The following is a 26,136-nucleotide window of genomic DNA, read 5'->3' as shown; positions in this document are numbered from 1 at the left end:
TCATTTAGTCATGCCAGCCACATGACCACAGAGACATCTTCAGACAGTGCTAGCTTTTCGGCTTTGAAACGGAGATGAGCACTGCCCCCTAGAGTCGGGAACGACTAGCACATATGTGTGAGGGGAACCTTTACCTTTTATATACATTCCTATTATGTAATATTCTTAGATTACATTTTACAGGTTCTCTTAAAAGCCTTTTAAAATATTTAGGAGGATGATTTGCAATTTGAACTTCACAAATCTACTGAAACTCTCTGAGGCATACAATTCCTTTCAAGCAGTTTTCAATCAGGACGTGACCATGAAATCAATCCACAGGTGACATTACAATTTACTATATTTGCATTTTCTAGATTGTGGTGGGCTAGCTATATTCCAGTTGTTCTATGATACCACCTTTGATGGTAGAGACCAAATAATGCCTTTGATTGAAAGTTTCTATAGGATTTGGGGGAAAAAATCCTAAACAATCTTTAAAAATTAATGAATTTTTCCTAATTCATATGGACTGGTACAATCTGTGGAATTGCTTCAGTTCCTTTGCTAGCAGCAAATGTTATAATTAATAAGTGTTTATTGCAAAATAATAGAAATCCGGTATGTTTTATGTTGGGACAGTGGTATGTATTTAAAATTCAAAGAACTTATTTTGGCTGCAAAACTGACAGTTGAATACAAAAATCCAATAATTAAAAGATTTTACTGTAAAATATGTTCTTAATAGATTAGTTTCATCTACACAAGCGTCATTCGGAAAAGAAATACTGAATATGGAATTTTTAAAAACATATTTCAATATGAATATGTATTTCTCTTTAAGATCATACCCACCCACCCACACCCACAAATTGTGCGATGCTTTGGAACAGAAGGCAAAAATGTGTTTTTGACAGATCATCTGTCTTCAGCAAAATAGGAACATATTTTCCTGGAATTGCATGGCTGTCCTTGACAGATGCAGTACAGCCTTAGAAAAAGGCTTATTTGGTTAAAAGAGATGCAGGGAGGTGCCCCATATATCTCCAACATGTTCCTATGAACATGTTTTTGTTTTTGTTTTGTATCCAAAGCATACATATGTACCCCTAAGAGAAATTTAGTTTTTGGCCAGTTTCATTATAAACTCTTATCTTATGATTCTATATTTTAAGGGGTTTTTTGTTTTGTAAAAATAAAACGTAACACAATCAAAATGTGACCTTTTTTTTGTCAAGTTTCATAAGTTATCTTAGCTCAGTCTCTGGTGTGTAATTATTTTTCAGTTAGTTTCCCCCCAATCCGAATGTGCTTAGAAATATAACAAATAGCACCACATCATCCACATTTATTTTATCCTGTCAGAATCCTCTAGTTTGAATTCCTCCCATAGCTATCCATTCATAAATTCTTGACAGAAGAATAATGTCTGTGTTCCTAAATTTTATCACATGTTAATAATGGCAATGTATCTGTCTAATGTATTTAGTATTTTGGTTAAACTAAACCCACTGGATCAGTTAAGGGACAATATACATCAGCATTCTTATTATCACTATGGAAAATATTTCATGGAACATGGATCTTTGCCTGATTCTTTTGAAACGTAAATCCAAATTATGCAAAGGAGTACGGTATATCTTTTTTTTAATCCATAGTTTTATTGCTGTTTTTATATACTGAAAAAGAAACAGCACTATACTGAAAAGACAGCAACTAGCTAATTTTAACTCACATACTGCAGTGTCATAAAATAGGATTTACAAGCGATAATAGCCAAATGCTAGAACAAAACCCATTAAAACATGCTATGCTTAGTGTGACTTATGAATGTGCTTCAAATACAGAACCAGAGGATAGAAATCATTTTCTTGTTCGACTGTGATTTAGAACAGGGGTTGTCAACTTTTTCTAATATTTAGAATAATTTATTACATTTAACATGTAACATCAGCATAGATTAACTCCAAGGTTAACATCAGACCAACGATACACTAAACAAGAAACTCCCAAAGAAGCCAATGGCCCCTACCAACACTGTCAGGGCAAGTAACTAGAATATAAACTGACAGCAAACCACTCTCCTTACTAGCACTGATGATATTACCTAGTTCAGGTAATGAAATGTCTGGAAGAAAACAAGCAAGCAAGCACGTCAGAGAGCACCAAGGACCCCACATTTAATATGTAATTAACTTCCATTGACTCTAGAGAATTGCTGCCTAGATTGTTTAAAACATTAAAAATGAAGTAAACCAAAAATAAATAGTAAAAGACAGCAAAAGTGACAAAACCACTAGGAAGAAAAAACAACTCTCACAATCCAAAAGAGGGTTTCAGTCACACTACCCCAGGGGTGTCCAAACTTGGGAACTTTAAGACTTGTGGACTTCAACTCCCAGAATTCCCCAGCCAGCCATGCTGGCTGGGGAATTCTGGGAGTTGAAGTCCACAAGTCTTAAAGTTCCCAAGTTTGGACACCCCTGCACTACCCAAAAGACTAGGTGAAGAACCTGATCTTCAGGATCCTTCAAAACAATAGTAAAGAGGGACTGTATGTGAATCTTGGTGTGTGTATGTGTGTAGTCTAATTCCAGAGAGAGGGTATCAGAGGTGGTATTCAGCAGATTCTGACCAGTTCTGGAGAAATGGTAGCAGAAATTTTGAGTAGTTAGGAGAACCGGTAAATACCACTTCTGGATGGCCCCACCCTCCATCGATTCTCTGCCTCCTGAGTCCCAGTTGATCGGGAGGGAATGGGGATTTTGCAGTAACCTTCCCCTGGAGTCGGGGAGGGAATGGAGATTTTACAATATCCTTCCCCTGCCACGCCCACCAAGCCATACCCACAGAACCCATAGTAACATTTTTTGAGTCCCACCACTGGAAGGTATGCACAATTCTGGGATCCTGACAGAAGACATTATTCATCAATAAAAGAGAATATTTGTAGGTTGAAATGAGGTGCCCTATGAGGTTGCTTGTTTTCTTGCAGATGTTTTATTACCTTAACTAGATAACACCATCAGTACTAGTAAACAGTGCTGCTTGCTATCAGTTTACATTATGGGGTCTTGCCTGTCTGTGCTGGTCTGGCTGTTTACTGATGGCTCTTTGGCAGATTCTTGATTGGAGTATTGCTTACTAGATTGCTTACTAGATTGTTGGTCTGAAGTTAACCTTGGAGTTAATCTATGTTGATCTGGGTGCTGATTCCTGGTGGAGAGGTGCTAGGTCTTTCTCTATTTTGGGCTGGTTGACTGTCTCTTTTGCATAGTCTATCAATGTTGCTAATGTGTCTATTGATGGCTGATTCGTTTAATCGTTTAATCAAACTACTGTTTTTTTGGAGTATAAGACTCACCTTTCCCCCTCCCCCCAAGAAAGAGGGTGAAAATCTGGGTGCGTCTTATACACTGAATACAGCATTTTTGGTCTACCGAAACCCCACCCCCTTTGCAAAAATGGACCTGCAGAGGGTTTGGGAGGCTTCCAAAGTGCTCCTGGGGGCTGGGGAAGGCAAAAACGAGCAAAAAACAGGAAACTTTTGCTTGTTTTTGCCTCCCCCAGCCCCCAGGAGCACTCTACAAGCCTCCCAAAGTCTCTGCATGTTCTTTATTTTATTTTTTATTTTTTTGCAAAAAAGGCCATTTTTGTTCCCCCCAGCCCCCAGGAGCGCTCTACAAGCCTCCCAAAGCTCTGCATGCCCCCGCCTTTTTTTTTTTTTGGCAGAGGGTTTGGGAAGCCTGCAGAGTGCAAAAACTTTTTTTAAAAATGCACCTCTTCATCTTATAGTCCGAAAAATATAGTAACTCAGAGTTAACCAACGCTGCCAGTTTGTACTGGATAGGCAGATACTATCAGAGAATGGTCTTCAAAGGCAGCCCCAGAGTCATCTTCTGAACTTCAACTGCCTCTGTGGCCCCTTCCCATAGTTGTTGTTAGCTAGAAAAAAGTAGCTTACCATGTGCAGTGCTTATTATTGTAAGCTATATCAAACTATTAGTAGTCGCTAACAAAAATGATTGTTTATGCAGACAAGAAATTAGCACAGAGAATAAGATGTGGTTTCAACTAACTGTCTATAATGGCTAACAGTTAGGGTTGCCTGACCCCCTAGAAATATGGTATGGTTTCCTCGGGGGTATCATACAGTTCACACTGAGAACCACTAATCTAGAAAGCCACATGACTTCTATGTTTTGCCTGTAGCACCTACAATATATGAATGAATGAATGACTATAGTGATCTTTCATTACTAAAGATGAGCCACTTATCTTTTGTATTGAATATACAAAGCACTGACATTCCTGCTGAAAAATAAATGAAGAGGGGACTCGACCAGAAGTTCCTCAGCAATACAGATGAAAAAATGTGTGCTCTGAAGAGCCTCACATAAATTCTGTCTGACAAACCAATGCCGAGATCCTTTTGGATCAGAACTTCCCTGGAGGAGCAGTGAAGAAGGAGTGGTGTCCTAGAGAAGTGTAACAGGTTTCTCGTAGGTCAGAGACCTACAAAAATATTGCATCTTTAAAAGAGACTGACAATTGGGAACTCTACAAAGGAATGAAAGAAGGAGGTGTGAAACGGAAGTTAAAAACATACGAAGGAGACTGGCTTTGTTCGAGCTTGTTCTAACTAACATATCTTAAGCAACTCTAATTAATGAGAGGTGGAATGTAATAAGGAAAAAATCGAGAAAAAAAGCACTATTTTCTCATTTATAATCCAACCTTGTCTGAGTAATGAATGGAATGCGAAAACTTTGTAAGAAGATTTAATTAACCAACTGACATAAATCAGAACTTGGAAAAAGCGGCAAGGAGAAACAAACGTTAAAAACATACCAAGGAGACTTGCTCTGTTAGTCTTTCTTCTAATTAATATATTTTAAGCAACCCTAACCAACGAGAAGTGGAATATAACACGGAAAAAAAATCAAGAGGAAAAAAAAAGGAGTTACTTGCCAGAGGGAAGAACAAAGAACAAAGGAAGCAAAGTGGTCAAGATGTCTCCCTCTTTTCTTCCTCTCCATTTTAGCTAAATTAGAATTTAAGTTGGACCAGAACTGTGAAATAAGAAGAACCTTGGGAAACCTGGGACTTAAATTATAATTAACCATACAACTAACTATAATTGTGGAACTGGATATTATGGAAAGATGGGAATTTGAAGAATTATGTGAAATTATAAAAAAAATATGCATAAATCATTAAAATTAAGTTTAAATAGAATTTAGAATTTAGAATCTGAGGAGCAAGAAGCGAAGGAAGAAGAGCGGGAGCATAATGAAAGGGTAGAAATGGTGGTAAACAAAAAGCCGACAAAAAAATTCACTGGGATTGACAGTGGTATAGGGAAAATTGAAAAGAGGGGGATATGCCCCAACAAGGCGAAATAAAAAGCAGACAAAAGATTTCACTGGGTTTGGCAGTACCTTGGGGAAAATTGAAGAGGGTGGACATGTTCCAACAAAGAAAAGGGGGGAGACAGGAATAGAGAATTGGGACAAAAGGCTTACTAGGAAAAAATCAGATATTTAGAAATTATTACATGGAGAATATAAAGTTGAGGTATGTGATTTACTCTTTTACACGATTATTAAACTTAATTGTTAACTGATTGATATGATAATGGAAAGATAATTCAATAAAGGTTAAAATATATGAATTATGGACACATATGAAACTGTTAGGGGGGATATAAAATAGAGGTATGTGAATTATCCTTTTGCATGATAATTAAACTCAGTTGCTAATTGATTGAATATGATAATGGAAAGATAATTAAATATAGATTAAAATATATGAAATATGGATGCTATAGAATTCTTAAGAAGATGAACAAAGTGAGGTGTGTATTGCTTGTTATTCTACATAGGAGATTAATGGAATTGTAATGAGCATTGAACAGTAAGGATTGTTATTTAAAGATAATTAAAGGTAAGCTAAGCTAAGATATGGAAAAATGGAGGGGGAACATGAAACATATTTACAATGGAAAATTATTGAGATTATAAAGACAGAACTAAAACTTTGGAGCGTGTAATGATGTATAACTATACAATATTATGATGAGAATAGCTAGGAATTGTAATCAGGTCCACATTCAAACCAAAATAGGTGGGGGGGGGGGTTAAAATAGATTTGCTATATATGTATACTTTTTTTCTTTCAAAAAAAAGGAGGAGGAGGATATTTGGTAAAATTAAAATGTTTATTGAATTGAAATTATAAACACCAATATAAAATGGAGTTTGCTCAGAGGCTGAAAAACACAAGTAAATGAGATGAAGAGTGTGAAGTAGAGGAGAGAGGTAAGGGAAGAAGAGAGGGTTAGGAGAGAGGGTGGAGTGGGAGAGGAGGAGAGAAAAGGAGGAGTGGAAAGGGGAGAGAGGAAGGGGAAGTAGAGAAGAGAAGGATGACAGAGGGAAGAAAGGAGGTAGGGAGGAGGAGAAGAGAGGGAGAAGAAAGTGATGGATAAGGTACAAATATGGTGTATGGAGAGCAGAAGAGCCAATAATCTTTTTTGTGGGTTGATGATAAGATGAATTGATGTAAATATTTAATAATATAAAATAATGTTGCTTATGTAACAGTAATACATGTGGTTATTTGTTATGAAAATGGAAAAATAAAAAACTTTTTTTTAAAAAAATAAAATAAAATAAATGATGAGAAACAAGATGAATAAAAAAGGCACAAGCATATTGTCATTATTGGATGTTGACAACCTGGATGGAGAAGCAAACAAGTCTCCAAATTCATAGATAAAATCACCTTCAACACAGCTATGTCATGCTGACAAATGCCTGATTCATTTGACATGATTTCTTGCCCCTTCTTTTGTTGGGGAAAAGAAATGTGTTGATAATCATATAGAACATCTAAGGTACACCTGAGATACCCAAAGAAGACAGCTATGATTCCCTCGAATATGTGAGCCCATAGCATTTAGTGTCATAGTTTGTATGGTACTGTGGCTGGGTTCATCCATACTAAATTTAAGACTATGGTGTTGTAGCTGGTTTAGCACATCCTTTGAAGTCAATCAATGTGTTGTTTGTAAACAACAGCTTATATCTTTGCATGTTCTGAGAACCCAATGATGATTTTTAATAAATCACTGTTAAAGAAATCACTGTACAGCTTAGTACAGTGTACAAGTAAGGCAGTTGCTCTGTATTGTCTGCCCATTATTATTCTCTTAGACCCTGTTACTGCATCCCTGATTTTCAAATGGTGGACATGGAGATTACATGCAATTGACTTGGAGATCCGTTAATGTGGTTAATCTTATGCAGCCTAAAGTAGGAACAATCAAAACTTTTTGCTCCTTACTTTCCTCCTTAATCTCTCGAGATGCTGTCTTGTAGTTTGATTTGATGTGCCATCAATTCATCAATGACTCTTAGCAACCAACTATTTTTTCTACAAGATAAGTAACGTTTAAATCCTGGTGAGATTCAGATTAAAATTTAATTATTACAAGTGTTTTATTTATTTCTTGCCAAATTCTAACACCAATGAACTCTTCTTATTGGGGGGAGATGTAACACACATTAAAGAGAAGACAGGGAACCAGTTCTGATATGTCCTGGGAATCAAATTTATTTCTGAGGCAGTTTTCTGGACTCTGCCTAGCATCATCTTGTTGGCAATTTTGGAAGCCGAATTCCATCACACTCAGCTGCCATCAAACGGGGAAGTTTATTCAGTACTGTCTGCTAAGAAAAAAGTTAGAATTAGAAAACTCTGTGACCTTTTCTTGGCTTGCCTGCTAACTAATGGCAGCATGTTATTAATAATGCTGACGAATTCCTTTCCCTCACTAGCTACCATTTTGTTTATCATTTACTTGACTAAACTCAAGTTGGGTTCCTAACAGTAGCAAAAGCAATAGCACTTAAGACTTGTCTACTGTTTTACAGCCCTCTGAGCGGTTTAGTCAGTATATTGCCCTCAACAATCTGGCTCAGTCATCCATGGCACTAAACGCACCGATTGTCTCTGGGGGGCCTCAGTCATCCAGGTCATAATTTTCTGAAAGGTGCTTTTTCTTTCAAAAGACTGAACGGGTTTTTTTTTCCCCTGAGGAAAAAGAAGAAAATGTTTTCGCTTCTCACCCGAGAAGCTTCATCGGTCACACACAGACTATACGCAGAGGTAACTAATCCTATTTCAGCTTCGGGTGGCGCGAAAGGTGATCGCAGTCTTGTTAACGGGGCCGGGCGCCTCCACGTGTCAAGTCAACACTTGCAAACGTGAGAAGCATCGCGTCTGTCAAGATGCTCTTTTGTCATGGGGAGAAGCCGAGCAGACTTCCCTCTTTGGCCTCAAGGGGAGATGACTTCCCAGCTGCCGGTCATAGCCGCACCTTCCCGCCCGCTTTCCTTCCTTCCACGTGATCTGCAGTCAAATAAAGCGGCGACTTTCGTTTCTTGCTGCTGGGAAAACGGGGCGTTTATTTTTATTTTCTTTTAAGCGAGAAGCTGTATGATTCTGAGCCTGTCCCGCCGTCGGAAAGATCGTTGTAAGTCAATCCCGCTGGAAAGCGGGCCGAGTGGAGTAGGGGAAACGCCTGGGCAGCGAGGGCGTGAGATTATATTGTGTGCGAATAGAATCTGCTGGCAGATATCGAAAGCGAAAGTAAACGTTGTCCGTGGAGGATAGCAGTGAGCAATTTTTAAAAATTATTTAAATTATTATTATAGAAAGCGAACGATCCGATCAAAAGCCTACACTGGAGGTCTGAGACCGTACGATGGCGCTTTGATTCGGTCCGGTTGGCACGCACCCAACTGAACTAGCCTAAATTAATTAAGCAACGCAACTTAACAAGGGCGTAAGAGTAAATGCACCCTTCGTGCATTTATAGCTGTCATTAAGTGTCCCTCTGCTAACTTTCCCCGGGGTTTGAATTTTGTCCCAACACTCAATACAATTTTGCTGATGTCGAAAACGAACCAGCGTCGGCTCGGTTAGTATTACCCTAGGGCAGAGGTCTTCAAACTTGGCAACTTTAACACTTGTGGACTTCAACTCCATATGGTTACCATATGGCAAGTATTACCGTAAGGGCTTCATCTGACATTTCGTTTTTTCCCCCATTTAACTTTTTAATTAGTTTATCGAAGTATAAAATACAAAGAAAAAACACCATGAAAAAAGTAAGAAGAGAGGGACGGGGGGGGGGGGGTAAGGTATATAGTGTAACGGGAGGAAAAAACCAAACAAAAAGGCATCGACTTCCGACTCTCTTTAGCACTGTAGAAGGTAACATTACAACCACAACTTTATCTGACATTTCTGGTTTTTATTTTTATTTTTTAACCGGAGCTTGGAAATCGGGAAAAAGCCCTGAAAGAAGGATTTTGGCAGAGATTTCCAGACCAGGTCAAAAGTTGGAGTCGAGGAAACTTTTAAATGATGTGGAATTTGCAAGAGGAGATATCACTTGATTTAAATTCTGGAGACCGTTTTTCTCTGCCCGTTTAACTATTTAAACTACCAGCACAACTATTGCTGTCCCCCTCATAACCAGTCCTTATTCTGTCAGTTATTCTAATCCTTTCCCTTACTTCTCAAGTAATCAGCCACAGATCCTACCAAATGCTACCTATCACAGAATAGCCTAGCAAATCCTACGGGAGTTGGCATCGGAGGGAAAAGTTTAAAGGGAAAAAAAGGTAAAACTAGGAAGATTTATGGGTGCTTTGTTCACAGATGGCAAATGAGATGAAAGAAATAGCAGGCAAACACAGCAGTAAAAGTGTACCATGGCTAGATACAAGGGAGGAAAATCCACATCACCTGATTGGATTTTAGGGGCAGCATATACAACAACAACAATAATATAATAATAATATTCAAGATTGGATCTATGGTGCTGCTTAGTAGCCAGTATTTTCCAGTGATTTCTAGATGTGATGGGATAACAACTTCCTATTGTCAGGCTGGCTAGAAATAGTGGTGGTGTAGATTCTTAACCCCAGTGGCTAACTAAGTTCACCCACACAAGTCAATAAACTGAATAAACAAATGTGAGTTGTAACAAGATACGTGAACTACCCAGTCAATGGCTTTCCTAAACACTAATCATGTGATGACCACCAGTTGCTTTAGATATGGGATATGTGTGTGTGGTGTGAATGAAATTATGGTCTTAAAAAAACCGAACGTTACATTTATTGCTTTATAACTCAGTTTGTTGAGTGAATGAAGAATGATGTACAATATGAATATTCAGCTTGTGGAGAGACCATGTTTGCTGCTGGATTTACGTTGGCTGGGATTTGCTTGTTCTTGTTTCAATTTGTTTATTTTCATTTAATTTGGAATTTTATTTGGATATGTTATTATCGTTCTTGGAGACTTAGTGCAGGAAGCCTGGAATTTAAATTTAGTAGTTAGATGCAGAAAAAGGTATTACAAACAGACACTATTCTTGCCAGACATTCCTATGTGCTTGCTTTTTTTAAAAAATTGCTGTTTTCCAATGTATTTAATAAAATAATCTTGCTCATCGAAGAATGAGTATAAGGAATCTGCATAGACAGAGCTATTATCCTGTTACCGAAATAGTCCTGTTTTACTTCTAGTTCTCATATGCTGTACATTTATTTTAAAACACTTATTTGCTTAGGTGAAATGTTCCAATAAAATATTGGTCAATGAAACTATTTTGAATGTGATGGGCTAAAATTTTGGAAATTTTGGAAATTATTCCAATAAGTCACAATTTATGTCAATTTCATATCAAGAGTAAGGTTCTACACTTAGGCAACAAAAACGAAATGCACAGGTACAGTATAGGTGGTACCTTGCTCAACAGTAGTAACTGTGAAAGGGAGCTTGGAGTCCTAGTGGACAACCATTTAAATATGAGCCAGCAGTGTGCAGCAGCTGCCAAAAAAGCCAACACAGTTCTAGGCTGCATCAACAGAGGGATAGAATCAAGATCACATGAATACCACTGGTTAATACCACTGTAAAATGCTTTGGTAAGGCCACACTTGGAATATTGCATTCAGTTTTGGTCACCACGATGTAGAAAGGATGTGGAGACTCTAGAAAGAGTGCAGAGAAGAGCAACAAAGATGATTAGGGGACTGGAGACTAAAACATATGAAGAACGGTTGCAGGAACTGGGTATGTCTAGTTTAATAGAAAGAAGGACTAGGGGAGACATGATAGCAGTATTCCAATATCTCAGGGGTTGCCCCAAAGAAGAGGGAGTCAAACTATTTTTCAAGGCACCTGAGGGTAGAACAAGAAGCAATGGGTGGAAACTAATCAAGGAGAGAAGCAACTTAGAACTGAGGAGAAACTTCCTGACAGTTAGAACAATTAATCAGTGGAACAACTTGCCTCCAGAAGTTGTGAATGTCCTAACACTGGAAGTCTTTAAGAAGATGTTGGATAGCCATTTGTCTGAAACAGTATAGGGTTTCCTGCCTAGGCAGGGGGTTGGACTAGAAGACCTCCAAGGTCCCTTCCAACTTTGCTATTGTATTGTATTGTATAAGTTGTGAGAGGTGCACAATACAACAGCGATTCAATGAATCTGAGGGGGGAAAATGAAACTCTTGGAAATGTAAAAATCAGCTTTTGGTGCAAAATGGAAAGAAACCTCCTTTTATTTTTGTTTTGCAGGCTATGGCAGAAGATAAACTTTCCATAAAATTTACAAGTGAGACTGAACTACTGAAAGAACTAGAAAAATGGAAGGTAATTTTTACAAACTCTTTTGAAGTTTTGCCAATGATAGTTAAGCTATCTATACATACTATACCAAGTAGAGAGGCTGTGCTTTGTGTATGTGTGTGTTCAAAACCCTGCTAGTGCTATTTGATTGGCAATCCTGCAACTGCATTAATAGATTCTTAATTTTCCCAGGAAAAGCTTGAAAAAATTGAAAAGCAAAAGGCTGAAATCCTTCTTTCAAAACTTGCCCTTGATGAGAAAAGAAAAATGAAGCAAAAGGCTCTGGCAGATCTACTAGATCAGAGTAATAAGCAAGCAATGGAAAGAATGAGGATACAGAAGTATCAGCAGGTAAAGGATGGCTAGATCCACCTTCCATCATTTTAAGCACAGAACTCACCCTTGATGCTGGGAAGTGTGAACGTTTACACAGTGATATTGACTCAAACTTGCCAAGATTTGGCTGGAATGTGTGAGGCCCCTAATTAGTAGCATATACGGGTAGTCCTTGACTTACAACTACAATTGAGCCCAGAATTTAAGTTGATAAGGAAGACAGTTGTTAAGTGAAGTTTTGCCCCATTTTATGACATTTCTTGCCACAGTTCTTGTGAATCACCGCAGTTGTTAAGATAGTAATACGGTTGTTAAATGAATCTGGCTTCCCCATTGACTTTGCTTGTTCAAAGGTTGCAACAGGTGATCCCAAGTCCTTCAGGACATTGCAACTGTCATAAATATGAGTTAGTTGACAAGTGTCTAAATTTTGATCATGTGTCCATGGGGATGCTGCATTAGTTCTAAGTGTGAAAAATGGTCATAAGTCCCTTTTCTCAGTGCCATTGTAACTACAAACTGTTGTAAGTCAAGGACTACCTGTACATGTTTCGCTGCTGCCATCTTTTTGATCCTCTATCTTTATTGTTATATTATTGTTTTTTATTTGTGTGTGTGTTTGTTTTTAAACTTTATGAACTGCTTAGAATCTCTGGGACTTGGGTGGTGTATAAATTTAACGAACATCTTGCAAACTTTGTTTCTTATGCCTGTTAAGTGAGGAGTTTGTTAAGTGAGCTTTGTTGCATTTTACGACTTTTCTTGCCACACTTGTTAAATGAATCACTGCAGTTGTTAAATTAGTAACATGGTGGTTAAGTGAATCTGGCTTCCCTATTGACTTTGCTTGTCAGAAGGTAGCAAAAGATGATTACATGACCCTGGGACACTGCAACCATCTTAAATATAGAATAGAATAGAATAGAATAGAATAGAATAACAGAGTTGGAAGGGACCTTGGAGGTCTTCTAGTCCAACCCCCTGCTTAGGCAGGAAATCCTACACCGCTTCAGACAAATGGTTATCCAATGTCTTCTTAAAGAGTTCCAGTGTTGGGGCATTCACAACTTCTGGAGGCAAGCTGTTCCACTGATTAATTGTTCTAACTGTCAGGAAGTTTCTCCTCAGTTCTAAGTTGCTTCTCTCCTTGATTAGTTTCCACCCATTGCTCCTTGTTCTACCCTCAGGTGCCTGACTAGCTTGACTCCCTCTTCTTTGTGGCATCCCCTGAGATATTGGAACAATGCTATCATGTCTCCCCTAGTCCTTCTTTCTCTTAAGCTAGACATACCCAGTTCCTGCAACCGTTTTTCATATGTTTTAGTCTCCAGTCACCTAATCATCTTTGTTGCTCTTCTCTGCACTCTTTCTAGAGTCTCCACATCTTTTTTATATTGTGGCGACTAAAACTGAATGCAGTATCCCAAGTGTGGCCTTACCAAGGCATTATACAGTGGTATTAACAGTTCACGTGATCTTGATAAATGTGAACCACTTGTCAAGCATCCAAATGTAAATCACGTGAGCAAAGGAATGTTGCAAAGGTCATAAGTGTGAAAATGGTCATAAGTTGCTTTTTTCAGTGCCGTTGTAACTTTGGTCACTAAACAAACTTGTTGAAACAAGTTGAAAATTTCAATTCCAGTGAGAAATGTGAGTTTCAAAAACACAAATGCCTTTTGTTCAGACCTTCAGTTTGCCAATCTAATATATGGATATTAAGAAATATGCTAAGAATGTAATATATAATCTTGATTAACTGACAATATGCTGAATGGGCAAAAAACAGTAAGATATCCATATGCATGTTTCTATGGATATAGGTTCAACTGGCTGGCGCATCCGTGTGAGTGTTGATTGGGTGATACTATTCACTGTACAAAAATAGCAAAATAAAAGGGTTGCTTAAAACATTTCCTTTCACTTGGAGTACGGATATGGCTTAATCACATAGTATTTTATTGATAATTCAGATTCAGTTAAAATCCTGGAGATGGTTAAAAGTTTACCTATTAAAACTTCTGGCAAGGATATTTGGTCATGAATAAAGGCAACTATACTTGTCCCAGGATAATGTTGCAGGATCCAATCTGGGTCGGTCTCTGGGACCAGAGGTTTTGTATTCTGAGCTTTCGGACTCATGCTGGACCCCATTCTTCAGGGAATTTCTCTCTACTAATGTTGTGTTCTCTAGCAAAATAAAAATAAAAATACTTTTTTTTTTTCAAAACATCCATAAACCGATTCTTAGGCATTTAAGTCTTCTTTTTTTTCATATTCCACAGGAGCAACTTTCCTTAATATATGAGCAAAATAATAAGCTGAGAAAGGAAATTGATGTCCTTAAGATGAATCTGGCAGCAGAGAAAGTGAAACGTGGAGAACGTACATGCAATTTTTCGGTAAACTCTTGCATTAATGAGCTGGTGTGCATGAGGGGGATGCAGTAGGGTTGATTTAGTGTACTTTATAAATTTACTTCATTCTTCATAAAAGTATTCTTCATCCCTTATTTAAGAAACAATGCCTTTGCCCTCCCTTTCAGGGAATTTGTGGTTTATAAAAAATTAGAATCTTTATCAATTTTATTCCATTAGACAATTTTTGTGCCATAGGTCTATGACGTAATAAACTCTATAGAAACATCACTGAATTCTGGAGTTCTTTTTCCCAAGTAAATAGATATAGACTTGCTGCTTCATTATAGCAGTGGTGGGTTGCAGGTGGTACACCCCCGTACGGGTGTACCAGAGCACCGGATACCGTTCAAGTACAAGTGTACTGGAATACGGGATACTGTTCCGGTACGGTGCTCCGGAGGGCCCACTCGCCTGCCGGAGCTCCTTACCAGTGTTTAAAGGCTTCTGTGCTTCCACGCAGGTGCATGGCACGTACAACACCTGCGTGACGCTCTGCGGAGCAGCTGGAGCGTCGCAGAGGCGCTAAGATGCATGCGCACGCTGCGCGCGCCCATGAGGACGTCGCCGGCCCCGTTCCAACCGTACTGGTTGGAACAGGATTTGCAACCCACCACTACATTATAGTAATTGCTTTCACTTTCTTACTAATATATTGTACTAATGCAACTATTCAGCCTCAGATGAATCCTAGGTTTAAAGTTTTAAAATGTTTGGATACTTTAAGATACAACATGTAGCTCCTAGTTCCTGTTTTGAAATTATTCGGCATATTGGCAAATAACTATCTTCAGATTTCCTGATGATTTTTGGTAGAAGATTTTTGTGTTAATCTTCCCCAAATCCCTCAAAGAGTAGACAATGCAATGAAAATTCTATCCATTATAAAATAAAGGTAAAGTTAAAGGTTCCCCTTGCACATATGTGCTGGTCATTCCCAACTCTAGGGGGCAGTGCCCATCTCTGTTTCAAAGCCGAAGAGCCAGTGCTGTCCGAAGACATCTCCGTGGTCATGTGGATGGCATGACTAAGTGCCAAAAGCATATGGAACACTGTTACTTTCCCACCAAAGGTGGTCCCTATTTTTCTACTTGCATTTTTACATGCTTTCGAATTGCTAGGTTGGCAGAAACTGGGACAAGTAACGGGAGCTGACTCTGTTACATGGCGCTAGGGATCAGATCTGTCGACCTTGGGAGTTGGAGGGAAAAATATCTGACAAATCATCTTAATGGCCTTATGTGTCACTGAAACTAGTAGAAACTAGTAGAAACTAGTAGATAAACAGTATGTTTACTTAATATTCTTTTTTCTTAAAAGCTGTTCTCTCTTAATTTTATTACTAAAATTTCAGCTTCAGCAATGCCTACTTAAAAAAAAAATGAAGTTTGTGCATCTGGAGGATGCCAAGGATGAAGATGACTGCACAAACATGTCCTGCCGTTTTCATGTAGATACAAAAATCCCATTCACGGTGAACCGAGGAGAAGCTCTCATTCAGTTTGAAGACGAATCTGGTATATGAAGTGCATATTCAAATGATATAGTTCCACCTTTTTTTAAATAAGGGAAGTTGTGTTAAGTGAGCTCTTCATTTTTTGACAAGAAAATTTTAGGATCAGTTCTATGATTCCATTCCAGTTCCATTTATGAATCTGCCTTAATAGGTTTTGATGTTTGAAATTCTAACCTTTAATCATGCCCACTGTAAAAACAATAAAGAAAGTATTTTATAACTTGATGGTCTTTAAGGGCCCCAGTCTCTTACCAGCCTTCCTGTAGATGGGCTAGCTATGATATTAAATGATTGAGTTCACACATCAGATAAGGTAGGGCTTGCCTAAAAGTGAATTGTCTATGAATGATTGGGTTCACACATTATGCCAAGCTTTGAGCCAGAAGAAAATACTTTTTTTCTATCAAGGAGCCGTTCCATTTTTAATATTAATTAATTCAAATTTATTTGCCACCTATTTCACTGTCACCTGACTCTGGGTGCCTTACAATCGGATATGACACTGTATAAAAATTAAAAGAGAAAAACATGCAATAATTCTAATACGTTTAATGTCTGGGGAAAGATGGCAAAATATATACTCATATGGCAAAATCCTATTTTTTTTTAAAAAAAAATGTTTTTAAAATTATGTTAAGTCTAGTTAACGCTTACCATTTTTGCCAAAATCAGATAATGACCCGATTAGAGGGTCAGCGAAAAGGAATTTTAAGGGGGCTGTTGACCACCTTCCATAACTTATAAGTTATAGTTCATAACACTAAACCAAATTAGATCCCATTATTGCATACACAAAGTGTGAACCTAGCCAGGGTTGTGGTGAGAGATGTCAATGCCAATAAAAATAACCTTGCGCCAACTGCTGAATTATTAATATTCTGAGTTGTTACTGGATCTATCAATATTCAATGCAAGAATGGAAAAACACAAACTTTTCGAGAATCCTTCCTTCGGGGATCTGTTACCCTGTTTTCCTTGGCAAGAAACTTTGACCATTGCAGTGTCCTAATTATAGGAAGTGATATTATGTTTGAGTTGGGAAAACAGCAGCGATAATTGTCAACAAAATCCCATGTCAAAAAAAGTCATTGTTGAAACTTTGGCTTTCCTCACAATTGTTGATTAATGTAACTACGTGTCTCATGTGAAGTTGAACTATTTAGTCAATGTTCAGTATGGAAACCTGTTAACTTGTTCTTCAGTTGCTCAGCAGGTGATTAGAAAACATAACCATATCATCAACCTGGAAAATAAGGAGATTGCTTTGAAAGCCTGCCCTGTTGTTTTGGAGACGGGAACAACATTTAAGGTAGTGCTATCACCATGAAAGATGTTAAAATATATCCAAATAATGTGAATTACTCTGTACTGGTAACTGGACCTCCACATATAGACAGCTTAAATTCAATTGCCTTTGCTTAGCTCTACATAGCTATAGACTCTCATGGTTGGGATATAGTAAATTTAGGGGAAGAGTTTTCCCCTTTTATCTTTTTCCTAATCACATAGATTAGGGACACAGTGGCTCAGTGGCTAGACGTTGAGCTTTTCGATCAAAAAGGTTGGCAGTTTGGTGGTTCGAATCCCTAGCACCGCCTAACGGAGTGAGCTCCCGTTACTTGTCCCAGCTTCTGGCAACCTAGCAGTTCAAAAGCATGTAAAAATGCAAGTAGAAAAATAAGGACCAACAGTGGGAAGGTAACAGTGTTCAGTGCACATTCAGCATTTAGTCAGGCCGGCCACATGACACGGAGACGTCTTCGGACAGCGCTGGCTCTTTGGCTTTGAAACAGAGACATATGTGTGAGGGGAACCTTTACCTTTACCTAATCACGTAGAAAGAAGGCAAACTTTTTCTTAGAACTTTCATTTTTCCCCAGATATGTACCTTTCTAGATGTTTACATCTAATTCAACTCAAAATACATACAGACATAACTGCATCCATTTTCCTGAAATTATTATACTATGTTCTGTTGGCCAAACATTAGATTGAGAGCTTATTGGCAAAGATTGTCTGTAGGTCTAATTTAAAGACCATTTTATGAATACCCTCTGGTCTTTATTATAAAGAGGATATACATGTTTATTGAATAAATCTCATTGGGCTTACCAAAGGTTTATCTTCTTGGCAAAAATATAGAAATGGATTCCCATTGCATATTTTTGGTTTTCCCACTCTAAACTACAGATTTGATAGTATTAATCATGTCTGGCCCTGCTAATATTTTCAAAATCAACTGTTAGGTCGAACTCTGATTTCAACACATATTGTAGATGGAAATTCCTACATTATACTAATGTATGGTTTAATGATGGTTTGTTGAATAAATACACTGTATATTTAATGCTATTACACAGCTTGGAGGGGAGAAATTGTGCTAATTTCCCTAACCACTGACAGAGCATACAAACTACATTGAGTTATAGTTGCATTATGCTTTGTCGAATAACTAAAATTCATCACACTGTCTCAATTCAACTGTTACATTTCTTTCTTAAAATCTTGAATAATTTAACTCGACTATTGTAGTAATTTTTTAAATTAACACTAACTGTATCTTTTGTATAGTTCAACCTTTCCCAGTTCTCTTGTCTATAACTCCCAATATGAACAGAGAAGTCTGGGAGAGAGAAAACCTTGGAAGGAAGGGCAGTAGAGATAACGAGAAAACAATCTTCCCCGTCAGAAATTGTGCTCTGATCATAACTTGTTTTGAATAGTTGCAGCTATGAATTTTTTGATATGCATAATTTTGACACCGGATTGTATTGTTTCTCCAGATCCACGTTAAGCTCTCTCAAAGGGTTATTTGTGTTTCTAACATCCCAAAAGTAGACATTGCTGCGGAATGGATGAGAGAGAAATTGGAGCTCCTTTTCTACAAAGCGAAACTGGGTGAAATTCAGAGGATATCATATGATCCATTCTTACAAGAGGCCATCGTTACCTTTTGTCAGCCAATAGGTAATCTCTGAATTATTCTGCCAGTTTATTTTTAGGATATGGTCTGTAATCAGCCTTGTTTGTGGGTCATCACTGTTGCTCGCTCGACTTCAAGCACATAGTCTTAGAACGGAGGCCACATCCATTCCTGTGCCTGTCCCTGTCTGGTCCACGTGATACCAATTGGAAATTAGAAGTAAAATATAAATAACTTTTCCAGAAGAGCCGCAATTTAAATCATTTAAGATTTGCAGATGATGATGTTCTCTTCTCACAAAACCCAGAAGATCTACAAACACACATACAAGAGCTGCACAAAGCAAGAGAACCATTTGGCTTAAAAATAAACCTGAAAAAGAGCTGGGTTATGTTTAATAAATTCACTAAAGAAATAATATATATATATATATCTGGAGAAGAACTAGACATAGTAGACCACTATGTAGAGCTTGGCCAGTGAACTTAATGGAAGATGATATAATAAAGGAAATTGAACGGCATGTTAAATGTGGTTGACAGGCATTCAGCAAGCTAAGCATAATTTTCAAGCTCAACCTCCTATGCCTGAAGAGAAAAGCGTGTTCGCTGCTCTAACATATGCCAATGAAACGTAGACACTAACCTACAAAAGCTACAAGGCGCACAAAGAGCCATGGGAAGATACATGCTCGGCATTACAAGACGAGCTAGAGAGACCTGCACATGGATTAGAGAACAAATGAAAGTATATGACCTCATCCAGAGAGTAAAAGGATTGAAATGAAAATAGGCTGGTCACACAGCAAGAAGAACTGATGGCAGGTTGACCAAGGCAGTCATAGAATGGATCCCACTTGATAAAAAGCTTCCACGAAAGAGACTGAAAAGAAGAGGGATCGACAACATCAGCAAGTATTGCGGGCCCAATTGGCAAAAGAAAGCTCAGGACCGTATTGGTTGGAAACATGCAGAAGAGGCCTTCATCCTGCAGTGAATAGACAACGGCTAAAATGATGATGATGATGCCATGAATGCAATACAACTGTGTTGCTTTTGAAGATGATTGCTAGTCACTTTTCAATTTATATATGTGCATGCCTGCATGCCTATGGACCTTCACAGTCCTATTGGTTTGGCCCTCCACAACAATCCCCATTTCTCATGTGGCCCCTTGGGAAAATTAATTGCCCAGCCCTGTCTTAGAAGAAACTAATTATTTAAACCTTGTCCCAAGTCCAATGTGGTTTTGGACTAGAAAGCACATGGATCACTATGTAGGAGGACTTTTAAAGCTGACTGGGAAGAATGGATTCCCTGAGGATCACCCTATTTTTAAGCTGTATATACTATCCCCCATCTTTCTATCTCAAACACCTGCACTAGCCAGCCCACTATTATGGAATTTCCAGTCATCTTATTAGTTGTCATCAACAAGTATTGTTCATTCTGTAAGCAGGTCTATGGATGCGAAAATATTTTACTCTCTACATTTGAGTGTTCTATCCCTGAGCTATATGCATCATCTTCTATTGGTACTTTTCAATATTTACACTACACCATTTTCTTCACTAGAATGCAAAGTAGCCTTCCACAACTGGATTTTTTTTCCTAGATGTTTTAGTAAAAACACCACCACAGCTGTTGCCATCTGGCTAATGAACATAAAAAAGTATAATCAGTTTTCTATGGAGGTTCCCGGTTGGAGAAAGTAACTCTTGAAAGCAAGTGCTACACAAGATTTTTCTGTTAATGTTACATTTGAACTTGTTTACTTTGGATTAAATTTCACTGGGCTTTTGTCAGTTACTTGCAAGTAAACATATCTAGAATTGCACTACAGTATTATTAGGCTTGTGATGAATATTTTATTACTGTATTTGCCTTATTGTCTGGTCCACTGGTGGCTTGTATTGAAATAAACACCTTTATGTCCCATAGTTAACGGGAAACTAGTTCTTCCTAAATAAGTATCTACAGTCTACATTATTTAAAGTATATGTGGAACTCTTAATATTTAGGGTTTAATTTATTTAAATTGTAACCGGCCCTTTTCAGATGTGGACTTCTTCATATAACTTGTTTTTTTTTAAATTCTAGCTCTTAATAAAATAATATGGCATGGACAATACTGCATCAATGTGTTTGGAAGGACTCATTTTCTCAATGTTTCACCTCTCAAAAAAAGCAATGTGGAAAAAGCTCAGGTAAGTAATGGGGGGATAATCAATCAAGGCAGGTAATTCAGCAGCTGAATGAACCTGTTGTGCTAAGCTGTGGTTACTGAATAAACCACAATAAAGCAGACATATATCACACTGTATTATTGATTTTAAGCTTGATTTAGAGTTGCCCACAACTGCACATAGGCGTTGCCGAATAACTACACTGTGAAGGAGTTAATGGGTAAGTATGTTGCAGATAAGCTGATGTACCCATCTCCCAAATCCCAATTTGCATTGTGCAGAAATACACATCACGTGTGCTGATTGCTTGATCCGACTTCCTGTTCTGTGCTTTGCTGTTTGAGAGCTCCTTAGCCAGAACATTAACATTTGCAGAAATACAAATGCAACCATTCTCATACTGTAGGATAGACATGCTCTGATGTGTAGTGATGGAGAAATCTAATCCACGCTTTTCAGACTAATGGCTGGATTGATATAGCATGATACATTACAATTAAAACGTTGACACGACTCATTGAGTTCAAAGGGACTTCCTTTGGAATAAGGTTTATAACCTTTGTAATACCATGTTTTCCCAAAAATAAGACCTAACTGGAAAATAAGCCCTAATGTATCTTTTGCAGCAAAATTAATATAAGCCCCAGTCTTATTTTGGGAAAAACATGGTAGTCAATATATTATTCCCCTACTTTCAAAATAAGTTATCCATTGTATTTCCAGCCACTGGAAAATGTGTTTTATAGGTAAACAAGAGAACTGAGTTCTTCATAGTAAATGTATGTAGAATGAAGTTACATCTGCTTACACCATAGTATCAACAATATAGCAATAGCAATAGCACTTAGACTTATATACCACTTCATAGTGCTTTTACACACCTTTCAAAGCAGTTTACAGAGTCAGCATATTACCCCCAACAATCTGGGTCCTCAGTCTGGGTCCTCATATACTGCATATGGGCAGCAAAAATCAGATAAATCGCTAGACAGGCTTTAAATAATGTAAACCTCTTTTAAGTAATGTAAAACCTTTTTGTTGCCACCTACTGATCATCTCAAGTTTTACACTACAGATATGGTTGGCCCAATATTATCAAGCACTTATGGTGGTTTGATAATGGCTAGGTTTTGGTTTTCTTCCACTTAGTGAAGGTTGGTATGTGTTGCACATTGAATTAAAATAAATATTAATATCTGATTATACATTGTACTTTCTGCCACACATTGCTCTTTAATCAGGCATTTGGATTACTACTTCCTAAACCAAAAAAAAGGTCATCATTTTGGGATTCTAGAAATGGGAGTTGTACCCAGGGCTTGCCATAGATTACAAGATCAGGTTTTCAGACATGAGCAATGTAATCGTGTGAGGTTCAGACAGCATCGTAAACTAACATGGTCAGTGGTATCCACCCAACGGGAAGTAAGAATTAGACTTGTTAGCTTAGTTTATTGCTTTCGAGTTGTGATGTTGGAGAAGAACCTTGAGAGTCTCTTGGACAGCAAGGAGATCAAAGTCAGTCAATCCTAAAAGAAATCAACTCTGCCTGTTCTTTGGAAGGATGGATATGAAGCTGAAGCTCAAATGAAAAGAGAGGACTTCTTCTTGGAAAAGGTCCTGATGTTGGGAAAAATTGAAGGCAAAAGGAGAAGGGGACGGTAGCGAATGAGATGGAATATAGGACCATTGATGCAATGACGATAGAATGACTTTGGGCAGTCTCTGGGAGACAGTAGAGGACAGTGGGGAGGGGTTGGGGTCAAAACAGTTGGATACGACTTAGTGACTGAACAGCAAAAGCATTGTTTGTTTGCAAACATAGCTTCAGTGTTTGCGGCTGCTTTATTTGGGCCAGAATAAAGTTGTAACAAGAAAAAATATGCCGACAATCACATTAGACTCAAAAGGGGAAATGTACTATGAGCTGGATGGAGATTCTGTGCCAGTTTTGTTTCATTAGGATCACAGCAGGGCAGCAAATGGTTCATTTCCCAGCCTTCCCCTGCTGTGATCCTGCAATACATGGGTATTTTAGAAAGGGCATTTGAGGTGCAGCTGCCATGCCCTGGTCTCACGTTCTGTTGGTTCTTGAACCAGTGTATTTATATTTTGTAATCAGTAAAAAAATAAAAGGGTGTGGTTATCTCTTAGTGATGGTGCTTTCAATATTAGCTTTCTCTAAGGAAGACTATGGAAGTAACATATGGTATGCTTTTTTTTGGTGCCAGATGTTTTCAGGGACTTCCAGGAAAGCTGTACTATTAACAGGAATCAACGCAGAACAGAAAGATGAGGAGAATGTGGAAGACATGATTGAAATTCACTTCCAGAAACCCAGCAATGGAGGGGGTGAAGTGGATCGAGTGACCTATATTCCAAGAGAGATGAAAACTGCCTATTTTGAGATAGATAAAGCAGATTTTATATGAGACTCTTGAAGATGTAGACTGGCTCAGCTTCCAGATGCACCAAGGGTTTTATTCAGTGGTGGGTTGCTAACCGGTTTACTACCAGTTCACTCGTGATCGTGTGCAACGCTTCTGTGCATGGGCAGACACTTCTATGCATGTGCAGACGTTTCTGCGCATGCGCAGAAGCATACCGGCGGATGGGTGGAGCCTCCCACCACTGCCACTACCGGTTCGGCTGAATCGGACCAAACTGGGAGCAACCCACCTCTGGTTTAATTGAATACTAAACCTGCAGTTGTTTAGGAGTGAAGCTGCTTGTAACATAGAAGCTTTAAACACCTTTGAAGTCCCATTTAAAGCTATGTTCGATTAAAAGTCCCCTTGTTTCAGTTGGTTTTTTTAATGTTGAAACCAGTGAGACTTAAGTTGTGATCTAATCACAACTCACATCAAGGCTTATAGTGCAAATAGTCAATACCAACTGCATTTGGCACAATTGCATGACGACAACTTCTGTGGTTTAGGAATAAAGCTGATTTTATGCTCTACAAATTATAGATTTAGCCTGTGTCCTTTGCATTGTTAAAAACATAAAACTAGGCTTAACCTTGAATCTTCTATGTTCTAGCCTACAAAGTCCAACAAGTAAGATAACTGAGTCTCTTTTACAAAGCATCTGTTTTTATATTTACTGGGAAATCTCAATCCTGCCCTGTTTCTCTGAAAATAAGACTTCTCTGGATAATAAGCCCAATAAGCCCAATTTTGAGTACAGGCACTAAAATAAGCCCTCCCCAAAAATATTGCAACACAGCAGCAGCCGTGAGGTGACCACTCTTGCCGCCTCCTGCACCTCAAAAATAATAAGACCTCCCCCAAAATAAGGCCAAGCGCATGGGGAAACATGGTGGTTTTTAGATCTATTCTACAAAACCAATTGGAAAATCTGAAGAGTTGACACATAATTGGAAGCCTTTTTGATTTTTTTAAATATGAGAACTGCACTCTAGAAGTGAATGCCTCTTCCTCACCTCTTGCGCCTTATTTCATGGAAAACAATACCACTACCATTGGTTTTCTACCAGTGAAATATTTTACACTTAGTAGGTAATGGGCTTGTAAATATAATCACTCTAGAGGTACTTTTATCTCCTTTGGGGGACATATAAGAAGGCTAAGACTTAATGGAATTGAATGTGTACTTTAATTCAGATAATTTTTAAATGTATAGTTAAAATCAGAGGTTTTTCTTTTAGGTTTGTCAGAAAAAAAGTTAGAGTAAAAAATATGGGACTTTTCTTCTGTATGTACCGTAATTTTTGCAGTGAAACTTTTACAGATTCCCACAATGGAAGATGGATGATGAAGTTAATGGAAATGAATGAGATGGTGAAAGTAACTACCTTGATTAAAGAAAAGAGTTGTTTAACTTTGATTTTACATGGAAATCACTTTTGGACTTTTTGCTACAAACCAAAATAAATATTTAATTTTAGGATTTGATGATTAGAAATATTCGTGACTATAAAAATACTGGATTTGAAATTTAAAACAAGTGATAGATGCATTTTATATCTGTGACTGTACTGAAGATAGAAGCTATTTTTCTTACCTTTTTATTCCTTTGCACCTTCTCTGTACTTCTCTTTTTAGATAAAAACTCTTTTAGTATTTTTTTGTTTGATTGGTTTTTACATTTTATCTTCATAGAAATTTAATACAGTAAAAAAAAAAACCTTAACCAATGGCTTATACTGTAACCTTGATTGTTTCTATTAGAAGCCCAGCATTGTATAATCCCTATTTTATTTACTTGAATCTCAATAAATCTCACAAGTCAAACTATTTAGAACGTTTTTTTAAAAAATAAATAAGAATAAGCTACAGATACATTTTATAATCAAATTAAAGTCTATTATTACTTCATCAAAAGATGCTTTTCCTGAGACACATCCAAAAGTCAAAATCAGAGCATACTCTAATACATAAATTATTCTAATGTGTGATCTAGTATGTCACAGGTTTGGGTATCATTTCTAAACCATGATTAAGTGAACTGCTTCTTATTTAACTTAAACCATTGTTTACAAGTCATATGACTGGGTTCACCTTATACTCCAGCAAAATAAAACCCATAAAATATGTCACGGGCAGTATAGGATTCCAGCCTTAGACTAATCTGTGAGAAAGTCTGAAAAAATCTGGCCTATATTTGACAACTCAAGAGGCTTTAGCTCTTGCAAAGGGATAACATACAGGTAGGACTTGACTTACAAAAGTTCATTTAGTGACATTCAAAGTTACAACGGCAATGAAAAAAGTAACTTATGACCATTTTCACAGTCACCACCTTTGCAGCATCTCCATGATCATGTGATCAAAATCCAGATGCTTGGCAACTGGTTCATATTTATGACCGTTGTTGTGTCCAGGGATCACGTGATCCCCCTTTTGAGAACTGACAAGCAAAGTCAATAGGGAAGCCAGATTCACTTAACATCTGAGTTATTAACTTAACAACTGCAGTAATTCACTTAACAATTGTGGTAAGCAAGGTCGTAAAATGGGGCAAAACTGACTTAAATGTCTCACTTAACAACAGAAATTTAGGGCTCAATTGTGGTCGTAAGTCGAGGACTACCTGAATGAGGATCCCA

At 37.8% G+C, this 26,136-nt stretch overlaps 1 protein-coding gene across 1 annotated transcript; it reads left to right on the top strand.

The window, feature by feature from the left end:
* Positions 1–8,383: 8,383 nt before the first annotated feature.
* Positions 8,384–25,324, top strand: NMI (N-myc and STAT interactor). Its single transcript, XM_081935876.1, has 9 exons — positions 8,384–8,515; positions 11,638–11,712; positions 11,881–12,039; positions 14,310–14,426; positions 15,796–15,958; positions 17,160–17,266; positions 18,741–18,924; positions 20,980–21,086; positions 23,297–25,324. Exons 2-9 carry the CDS (start codon positions 11,641–11,643, stop codon positions 23,495–23,497), a joined length of 1,110 nt encoding a protein of 369 aa, XP_081792002.1. The 5' UTR covers positions 8,384–8,515; positions 11,638–11,640; the 3' UTR covers positions 23,498–25,324.
* Positions 25,325–26,136: the final 812 nt, after the last annotated feature.

The sequence above is a fragment of the Natrix helvetica genome (genome assembly GCF_964273705.1).
Source record: "Natrix helvetica genome assembly, chromosome: 1".
Classification (NCBI taxonomy): Eukaryota; Metazoa; Chordata; class Lepidosauria; order Squamata; family Natricidae; genus Natrix; species Natrix helvetica.
Note: the sequence above shows the minus strand (reverse complement) of the source record. Positions and strands in the feature narration are given on the sequence as shown.

What these genes read in the sequence shown, in the direction of transcription:
- NMI (XM_081935876.1), top strand. Translation starts at nt 11,641, where the DNA reads ATGGCAGAAGATAAACTTTCCATAAAATTTACAAGTGAGACTGAACTA. An exon ending in GGATACAGAAGTATCAGCAG is followed by an intron (nt 12,040 to 14,309) that starts GTAAAGGATGGC and finishes CATATTCCACAG; the next exon opens with GAGCAACTTTCCTTAATATA. An exon ending in AGACGGGAACAACATTTAAG is followed by an intron (nt 17,267 to 18,740) that starts GTAGTGCTATCA and finishes TTGTTTCTCCAG; the next exon opens with ATCCACGTTAAGCTCTCTCA.